The sequence below is a fragment of the Atta colombica genome, unplaced genomic scaffold (genome assembly GCF_001594045.1).
Source record: "Atta colombica isolate Treedump-2 unplaced genomic scaffold, Acol1.0 scaffold200, whole genome shotgun sequence".
Classification (NCBI taxonomy): Eukaryota; Metazoa; Arthropoda; class Insecta; order Hymenoptera; family Formicidae; genus Atta; species Atta colombica.
In genome coordinates, this window is record NW_017259295.1 from 578,752 (window position 1) to 588,885 (window position 10,134).

The 10,134-nt window shown below is 31.2% G+C and overlaps 3 protein-coding genes across 6 annotated transcripts in view; 2 read left to right on the forward strand and 1 right to left on the reverse strand.

Moving 5' to 3' along the window:
* The window catches only part of LOC108687097 (acylglycerol kinase, mitochondrial), a 2,357-nt gene extending 218 nt beyond the window's left edge, over positions 1-2,139 (reverse strand). Inside the window, exons 1-6 of the mRNA XM_018192699.1 lie at positions 1,798-2,139; positions 1,360-1,479; positions 901-1,291; positions 707-822; positions 442-632; positions 62-199 (exon numbers count right to left, since the gene is read on the reverse strand). Of these exons, the coding sequence (XP_018048188.1) occupies positions 62-199; positions 442-632; positions 707-822; positions 901-1,291; positions 1,360-1,479; positions 1,798-1,907 (1,066 nt within the window). The 5' untranslated portion in view covers positions 1,908-2,139. The remainder of the gene's footprint in view (positions 1-61; positions 200-441; positions 633-706; positions 823-900; positions 1,292-1,359; positions 1,480-1,797) is intronic.
* A 359-nt stretch (positions 2,140-2,498) lies between these two features.
* Positions 2,499-4,793, forward strand: LOC108687128 (60S ribosomal protein L23). The gene is made up of 4 exons (XM_018192742.1): positions 2,499-2,556; positions 2,761-2,844; positions 4,047-4,175; positions 4,543-4,793. The coding sequence occupies exons 1-4, from the start codon at positions 2,544-2,546 to the stop codon at positions 4,737-4,739; spliced, it is 423 nt and encodes a 140-aa protein (XP_018048231.1). The 5' UTR covers positions 2,499-2,543; the 3' UTR covers positions 4,740-4,793.
* A 4,702-nt stretch (positions 4,794-9,495) lies between these two features.
* Positions 9,496-10,134, forward strand: part of LOC108687194 (DDB1- and CUL4-associated factor 8-like) — a 5,773-nt gene continuing 5,134 nt past the window's right edge. For 2 of the 4 annotated variants that reach the window (XM_018192852.1, XM_018192854.1), the window contains exon 1: positions 9,621-9,744. The gene's annotated coding sequence lies outside the window, so the exon portion shown is untranslated. Of the gene's footprint in view, positions 9,544-9,620; positions 9,745-9,863; positions 9,898-10,134 lie in introns of those variants that run through there. The other 2 variants (XM_018192853.1, XM_018192855.1) reach the window with 2 other exon arrangements.

Here is a 10,134-nt window from a genome sequence, read left to right on the forward strand (position 1 = left end):
AAATTTTAATCCTAATCTTTAAATAATGAATAAATATACATATATAAAATGTTATTATTACCTAAAGTTATTTTTAATAAAGGCATTGATTGAACTGATACATTTTCGGTTTTTATGCATAGCTCTGTTGTTGAAATAGGCATTTCATGAAATACACCACAATCTTCATTCACTACTTTACTATAATCGACGTGATTGTCTAAAATATTTTATATTATATAATACAAAATATATTCTTTATCTTTATTAAATTTATATGTACATATATAAGATGCTACTAAAATAAATTTGATGAATACTTTCTTCTTTCTTTAATAAATAAAGCTTATTCTTTAACAATTTCTTGAAATGTTTTATCGTATCTCTATCTTTTTTATCTTATTATTTTGATTTTAGTAACATCTTGAATAGTTCATTTCAAATTTTACAAGATTTCATTACCAGAAACAAACGTTTGCTGCTTTGGCAGAAATGCATGCCACCATCTTCTATTCGAATTCGTAAATTGATTGTAAGACAAATCTTTGGAATAACAACATGAACATCCTTTGCAAGGATTTGTATATTTCATTAATGCATTGCACTTCCAAGTCAAGTTCGACTTGTAACCATTAAACACATAGGCTGCATATCTGTTTATATTAAAATACAGAAAACATAAGACAAAGGCACAAGATGTCTCACTCAAAGAAATTAAGAGATTTACTTGCGTAAGGAACCCCAATACCAATATTTGTCAACATGTGCATGTGTATCGCTCCAAGCTCCCCATTCTATGCCTCCAACAGCATAAATTGGTTTTATGGGATTTTCAGAATCATTCTTAAAATAAAAATTTCTATTTCAATGCAATTTGATTTACGTCAAATAAATGAAGTGCGATAAAAAAAAAGTACATACGATCAGTAATTTGATTTCAATAGCATCTATCGATTTGAGATTATTCTTAATAATTGCCATTGTTGCATCAATCATGTGGCGTACGTCAATTAAATCTTCATACCCTCGATAAAATATGCTCGCGATTGTATTTGTGTTTCCCAATGGCAAAACACCAATAGGACATTGTTTAGCTGAATGAAGATTGTGCTCATACTTCCTCATCAAGCCAGTTATAACATCTGACAAAGTACCATCTCCTCCTGCTACAATAATCGCATCGGTAGGTGTTTCTAAATTCGTTATCGTATTACGTGCATGGCTTCCTGATTGTGTATCAATGATAATTACAGAAATACCAGCCAAGTGTAATAGAGGCTCGCAATACTTCTGAAATAATTTCTTAGCCTTTCTAAAAAGAGAAACCAAAGTCAGCAAAGAATGAATATTTCATATTAATATTGAAGTTCTTACAATTACCTTTTTTTAGCAGCTGGATTTAAAATAACAGTCATATGGCGAGGTCTAATATTTGTAGAACAAGAAGCATCTCCGTATTGGATTACTTCTTCACAACACTGACGCATTAATTGCTCTGTACTAGATATAAAATACACTAATATAATAAAATCAATGATATGAAGTTTTAACATTATATTTAAACTTTATGTATATAAAAAAAAATTTATATTTATAGCTGTGAATGAATATATTCACAATATCATATAACATTACAATGAATAATTTCCATTTAATAATACAAGTTGACATACAAAAAGTTTACCTTTCTTGACATTCAGTGAATAACAAAGATAAAACAATATTTATGTCAACTTGTGTCGCTAAATGAAAAATTCTCAATGTGCTTGTAAATTTAAAGAAGAGTTTGAGGTTATGTTCCCCATGATTACTACTCACTCGTATGCTTGTTTACCGTATGATATTCCATACGAGAAGGCCGCGGCTCCTATCACAGATTTCTTCCAGTTATTACGTATCGTCTTCAGTAAAGTCAACACCTTAGCCATCGTCAATTAAAATCTCAAAACCATTTGGAGTTTAACCACTTTCTGTCACTCTCTGTTATTCGAATTCACGTGATTCGTCTTTATCTCTCTTATTTCGCAATTTATTCTAATTCTCTACAAATTCTTTGATTTTTGAATTTCACGTTATACGTTACAATTTATCAATTTCATGTTATTTTTATTCTATACAAAATGTAGAATAGAAAAATTACGTCGCTCTCGCCGCATGGCAAATATTTTTGAATTTACAGGTGAATCAACAGAACAACGTATAGAGACTTGGAATTTCTGTTTTTGTTTTCTACTAGGTTAAATAGTGCAATACTGATGTTTGTAAATACAAAATAATTCACATATTTTCATTGTTAATAAATAATTTAACCCTTTTAATTGCATATTCTTTGTTGCAACAATAATCTCGTAATCTCAAAAAGATTAAAATATTTATTAACGTTGAAAATATGTAAACCGATTTGCACTCAATTGCATCAAGTGCTGCACTAATTTTCCTAGTGGAAAACGCTATTAGGGAATTAATTCCGCCGGGAGCAATTCTGCAGCTAGAGATATTCCTTATTTCTCATTCTCTGCCACGAATGTTGCGGGGACGCTCGAGTTTTCCTTTCCAATACCAAGATGTCTAAAAGAGGTGAGTTTGTTTTCGAGCAATTAAAATCCGGGAAAATCAATGCCGGGACGATTCATCAATCCTGAGCGAAAACATGGGAAGATGAAAGCACGTCTCGTGCATGTGACAGAACGAAACGTTACTTCGTTAACGATGTATTCACACAAATAAAAGAATGGCTCTTCTAAAGTCGTTGTCTTAATATATTATTTGTTGTTTCTTAAGGACGTGGTGGATCGGCTGGAGCCAAGTTCAGGATATCCTTGGGTCTACCAGTCGGTGCGGTTATCAATTGCGCTGATAACACTGGTGAGTCTGAGAAATACCTTTTGCATGATACCTAACCTCGAAGGGCCTCGACTGCACGCCTCGCGAGCAAGAAGAGCACATGGTTGACCGTCATTTGCGATTATCAAGTATTTTTACGACTATTTTGTGTTTCCCAATTTGTTGATTAATTTTGATTACTGTAGCTTTATTGCACACCGAACTGTCAAAAAAATAAGAATTTAGCAAAAAAAAAACAAGAATATTAATAAAAAATGTAACTCATAATTCATGGCTACGTTTAACAGAGAAAATTGATTAGCGCTCAGTGCCGTTTCAATATGATTGATTCCTGCATACTTATAATTAGAAGTAACAAATAATTAAAGACAAGAACCAATCATATTAAAGAATTACTAAACACTGATCAGTTTTTTTCTGCTGAACAGTTTCTGCAACCAGTATTATTTTTTGTAAGCATCAATGAAAAATATTGTAATTGTAAAGTTGTTTTTTATCTAGTGTTATTTTTATAATAGTTGTTTTCTCTTGAACATTTTTTAACACTATAACAGAGCAAATATTTACAATATATAATAATTATATATGGATCAAGAGAAAGAATTAATTATGTAGATATTGAGTCATGTAAATAAGTTATTAAAATTGTTTGCAGTATATGATACATGTTTTGTATACATAATATATCATAATCTAATTTCTGTTTTCATCAATGTAGATTAACTTTAATTTAACTCTTGTTTCAATTTAATATAGTAGAGAGCGCCTTTAAGATCAGTCAAAATTGGAATTTTCGAATAATATTCTTGATTATATATACTCACGATTGTCCGAATATTTCGGCTCACGATTAGCATCTTAGATTGATTATGTTTTAACGTCCAAACGTTTCGGTGCACAATCATATTTGAGACTAATTCATGAACCAAGAATATTATATTATTCGAAACTTCCACCTTTGATTCTAAAGACGCTCTTTACTATATTATGTTATTACATTAACTTGATTGGTTTCTTCTATCTTTTTCTAATTCTAAGAATTAAAAAAAGATGATAATTAAATTGAATCAACATTAGAATTAATGTATGTTGGTGGAAGTGGATATTAGTCATAATTTTTAACTTCAGATATATTCATTTATTAATTTTTATTCCGCTGATGATACATTCCTCTGTAACAATGCAAACAACAACTCTGTAACAAAACAAACTATTGTTTTTAGGTGCCAAGAATCTGTATGTCATTGCAGTGCAAGGAATTAAGGGCCGGTTGAACCGTCTGCCAGCAGCGGGATCCGGCGATATGATTGTTGCCACCGTGAAGAAGGGAAAGCCTGAACTTAGGAAAAAGGGTAAATTAATTAAGTCTGCTGTGTACGAAGCATGTTTTCCTGTTGGATTGCTTGTATTTTGGAAAATTACTAAAATTTCTGTGTTCTGGGTCTGTTCAGATACCCAGATGTCATGTTATCTTTGTTTAACATTCGATGAATAACAAGACTAAAATGACACCTGGATGACATTCGAGTAAGAATCTGAACACAGCCCTGTGTGACACTATTTTAGCAATTTACTAAGACGCAAGTAATTCAATAGGAAAACAAGCATGTAGTAGATTTTACTCTCTTGTTATCCGAAAGAATGTCTTCCATTCTTTTTTCTGTAGAAACATTGTTTTTTTTTGAGGAATTTTGAATAAACAAGTGTGTATCGTTGCAGTGATGCCCGCGGTGGTTATACGGCAACGGAAACCATTTCGAAGGAAGGATGGGACGTTTATATATTTCGAGGACAATGCCGGTGTGATTGTTAACAACAAGGGTGAAATGAAAGGATCAGCTATTACGGGACCTGTTGCGAAGGAATGCGCAGATTTGTGGCCAAGGATTGCATCTAATGCCAGCAGTATCGCGTAATTCACATCCTGTATAAATTACTGTCCTTTACAATAAATCCGAAAATAAGTAGTACTTTTTTGAATTCATTGTTTGTTGTGAACGAATAATTGTGTTCAAAATTTGTAACAAAATCTCTATTGAAAAGAAAACCTTGTTTTGAAATTTTAAGATAAATTAGGATTCCTTCACCTTATTGTTTTTACTTCATTTCGAAGTTCATAATTGATTACCTGGGCCCCTATTCTTGAAAAGAAACTTATATGAAAGTTTAGGGAAATACTACGGTATACGTTACGTATACTATAATATTTTCCTAGAATTTTGTATATGTTTCTTTTCAAGAATAGAAGCCCTGCATTTTGAAACGAGATGAAAATTATAAAAATGAGAGAATTTATTAAAATTTTTATAATTTCATTTAACATCTAGTAAATTTGCTCACTAATTTTCATCTCTTTACAAGATACAACAGAATCGATATCGCAATGTCAATTGTATTAGTTGGCTCTTTACTGACAATAGATTTGTTCGTGTATTACATATTTGTTTTTTATGTAACAAACTTTTCAAATCTGTTGATTGGCTGTAGGATAAAGAATTTCTCAAATCTCTGTCCTGCAATCAATTAACACGATTGAAAAATTTGACAAATGTGTAATATCAGTCTATAGATTTGTTCGCGTCGCATGCTCCAACATGCTCCAATATGCTCCTATCATAGCTCCTATTCACTCCAATGCGCTCATTAGAGTGAGTAGGAACTATGGCAGGAGCATGTTGGAACATATTGAAGCATGTGACGCAAACAAAACTTATAGCTTGTGTTCTTTGGATATATCCACAACTTGCATAGACATACGCATACAGAAATCTTATCTAATCACATTTTACGTATGACTTTATAAGAGAAATGCGATTGGATAATTTTCTGTATGCATACGTGTATGCAGCTATGCAAATTTGTGTGGATATACCCTTTGGCTGGGAATTGGCGTACGAACTTCGCTAAAGTCACTAGATTAACAAAGTACCGCGATGAGAAAATTCACTGAATTAGCATTTAGAATCAAAATGGTGTCGAAATGCTATTTTAACTGGATTCTGTTAAAAGATCGGAAATCTATACAGGGGTCTAGAAGAAGAACCTGATTCTGTTATTATCGAAAATCGTTATATAATTTTTGAAATTGCTACAGTCCAACCAAGAGACTGTTACTGGATCCTCGGATCCGTTTCGTCAGTTTCATTTTGATTCTTTATAAAGTGAGAAAAACCATATAGGGGATTAACAAGAAAAAGAAAAGAAAAGGTGAGTATCCCGATGATGGGACTCGTCTATGTACATTTACACGGTCACCCTTGATCGGGTTTAATCATCCGTAGTTAAAAACTAACCAATCACAGTCATTCCATTTTTCAGAGGAATAGCTATTGGTCAGTTTTATAATTACAAATGTATTAAACTATAAACGTCTGTTTTTTTTTCTTTTGTTTGAGTTCGTCGAGATGTTCGAATGTTTTCCACTCAAATCAACATTTCAACCTTTTCTTATACAATGGGATTTTTGTTATCTCATCTTTTTCTCTTTTTTTTTTCATTTTGAGAGGCCGATTCTGTGACTTTTAACGACAGTTGTTAATGTTACGTAGCTTTTTTATTCTACATAATATCTGCGCAACAACATCAATGATTGTTAAGAGTTACAGAATCAGCCCCTAAGCCATAATGTGCTTAAAGATTATATTGTAAAATAGATTTTTATTTGCATTCTAGAGAATGTTCAATGTTTTCTCGATAAAACTGTCATATTAAATTTGCTACGATATTATACCAATTGTGCCCATCTTTGAGAATTGTTGGAGAATTGAATGTCTTCGCGAGAAAGGAGGAGGATAGGGTCAATTTTTTTTTTTTTTTTAATTAAATTACTCTTGTTTTGCATTCAAACTTGGAAACCTATGGAATAGTGCTTCGCGTGGAAAGTTGTAAATCTATGAACGATTCTACACGAATTAATTTTCACACAGCAAGAGCAGGGTATCAATCATGAAACTTTTTCTGGGAACGAAAAGTGAAAAGTGAAAAATTTCTCCATTAACTTTAATGATTAAAATGTTCACTTTTCATTTTCCATCTTAGAGATAAAGTTTCATGATTGATAATTAGTACTCAGAGCAGGATCTTTTTAATATTAGGTATAGTAAAAAGAAATCCATTATTTTTCCATTCAATTTCATGCAAAAATAATTTCTTTTTACTACACCTAATATATGGATTTTTAGTACTTACAATGAATACGTAATAAAATTTACCTCACATATACATTATAATTTTGCATATTCTTTGATCTTTTTCAATATATTAAGTTATCCATTTAAAAAGAGAGGATTTGCATAGATGTATCTGTTTCAGATAGAAAATCACTTCTTGCTTTTTAAATTTGTTCGAATGTATGCAATTATTGAAATATACTTTATATTTTAATTCATTTATTGGTAATCAAAAGTCTTGTTTGTTGTATGAATTAATCTATTTTTCAAATAACTCATAGATATATGTTTCTGATGCAATTGCAGATTGTGCCTATTTAAAGATATGGTAATTGCTGGCAGTTTGAATAATCAAAGCAATACGTTTAAAGCCTTGAAAATAAAATGGATTCAGAAAGTAAAATACATAACACCAATAATGATTCTGAGGTGAAACTTCCTGATATCAAAGATTCTAAAGAATCTAGAAAATCTCAGTAGATTGTTTAAAGAAGCCAAATCAAAATAAAGTTAAAAGAAGTATCTCAAGAAGTGAAGTACTATTAATAAACATCAATAGAAAAATCTAATTGTAGCATAGATGAAAGTTCAAGTAAACAACAGAAATTAAATGAAAATGGGAACAATACAAGTGTTAGAAAAGTGAATGATGATACACTTTCAAAGAAATGAATTAAAAGTAGAACAGCAAAATTATTACAAGGAACAAAATACATCAAGAGATACTGAGGACATTTCTTGGAATTCTTTGTTTAATGATGTAACAAGTGAAATTCCTATCCTTGATGTGTTTGAAGGTAATTTTCCTAGGAATAAAATTTAGATTACAAAAATATAACTATATTGGTCTAGAACGCGTTTTTATCTCTAAAATTTTATAGTATGTGTAATTATACTTAGTATATTACCGAGCTAACATCGTTGTAAGCGCGTTCTGAATATGGGTCTTTATTTATAATTTTGTGATATTTATTCGAGTTTAATTCTTGTTAAATAATATTAGAGATAACAATAAATAAATGTATTAATAATTATTTGTTATATTATTATGATATTAATATATAATTATATGTAAATTATGCACATAAAAATAATTCTAATTTTAGGAAATATTGCATCTGCCAATATTGAAAATGATTCAACTCAAAAAGAACCATCAAATAGAAGTTCAAAGATTAGCAGATCAGAAATGTTTAATCTTGAATTTGATCGATACAAAACGAGAGAGGTTTTTTATTTTTTTTTATATTTTATATTACTTATTTGATAAAATGTTTGATTACGAATTGTGCGTTTATCTTATGCCTCCAGCACACCAGCGCGATGTTCGTCGCATGCGATACGCAATATCCAATGAGTGTACAGGCCGCAGCACAGACTTTTGCATAACGCATAGTGCATAAGCGAATCAACTAATCAGAATCTTTCCTTTCCTCCCATTCCATGAAAAAGAAGAATTTTGGTTGATTGATTTTCTTATACACTACGCATTATGCGTTATGCAAGAACCTGTGCGGTCTTATAATTTTACTGATATTTTCATTTTAAAGGTATACTCATTGGATATCGCGTGTCGATTAATATCTCACTGGTGTGTCAGAGCCATAACAATACTTGCATCGCAGTAGCACTGTGAGTGGGAACGAAACGGAGTGTGATCATGTTTGTGTACCACATTTTTCAGTAAAAGTCTGAGGTGAGCTTTGATATCGTAATCCTGTGTGATCCTTGAATATCCTTGATCCTGGAATTATATTGAAATTATGTTTGGGAAAATTTCTAGACAATCTGAAATTTTAGGACCGACTTGAAATTTATCATTTTTTTATTCTAAAAAAAAAATCGAATCATAACAAAAGAAAAAAATAATAAAAAAAAATTGTGTTTGAAAATAAACTCTCTTAAAGATGCAATAATACAGTAAAAAAATCGTTTGACGAAACATTCATTTAATATTACACTTATAAAGGATTGTTAGCAATTTAATTTATTCATCATATAGAGTCCTAACTTGAATATAAAACTATAATATTGTGCAAATTGATGAAAATTAATTAAATAACGAAAATTAATTGATTGGATAAATCTTGGAAAAACCAGGGTTTTTACCTAGAATGTTCTAGAATTATTCTTTCTTTTTTGGTAAGGTGGGGGAAACGTCTACTTTCGGCCTCTCGGCCCTTGGGAACGGAGAGTTATGTGGGATTGCACACACTAAAATCCCCGCGGGTGTCCTTCCTAGACCTTTCATTGGACATGCGTGCAGTAGAGTTTCTCTAGGCTCGTGTTCAGATTCCCATTCAGGTATTCTCTGAGTATCATGTCATCTTTGTTTAATGTTTGATAAATAAAACAAGGATAAAGTGATACCTGGATGGCAGGTGGGAATCTGAACATAGCCTAGAGACTAGAGGATTGCGTCGCATACTCCACATGCTCCTGCTATAGTTCCTACTCACTCTAATGAGTATATTGGAATGAGTAGGAGCTATGATGGAGCATGTTGGAGCATGCGAACAAACCTTAAGTTGATTCCGTATCTTCAAACAAGGTGAAAATTACAAAAAAAGGCAAATTTATTAGATGTTGACTAATGAAATTATTAGTATTCTAGTAAATTCGCTCACTTTTATAATTTTCGCCTCGTTTCAAGATACAGAATCGATCCTCTAGCCTGCAGCATCCTTCCGGGACGCTCTCAGGCCCGTCGACCACGACCGATTCCTCAAGTCATCAACTGGCGATTCTCATTGTACGTAGAATCGCAAGCGTCGATTATTTGTCGAGTTCAATGAAATAAATTAATTTTGTGTATGATACCTAATTTATTATAATATAGTATAATTAAGAAATAGAAATGTGTTGTGTTATGATATTTCGTTTATTATTAATATTTCTGATTAAGGTAAGTTGAAGAATGCCTTCATAAAAATTTATTTGAATCTTTTGAAATGTTATATGAATTGTGGATATAGATTTGAAATATCAATTCAGTATTATTAAATCAAGATAACTTGCAAGATAAATAGCAATGTTATTACCAAGGCTGGGTTTTATTATTCTGCACTGCAAGTACAGAGAAATTTTATAATTTATGTTGTGTTAATATGAATAATGATTTTTGACAGGGTATATATATATA

Bases quoted from the DNA above. Each gene is read 5' to 3' on its own strand.
- LOC108687128 (XM_018192742.1), top strand. The intron at 2,845-4,046 runs GTGAGTCTGAGA...TATTGTTTTTAG, and splicing joins CAATTGCGCTGATAACACTG to GTGCCAAGAATCTGTATGTC. The intron at 4,176-4,542 runs GTAAATTAATTA...GTATCGTTGCAG, and splicing joins GCCTGAACTTAGGAAAAAGG to TGATGCCCGCGGTGGTTATA.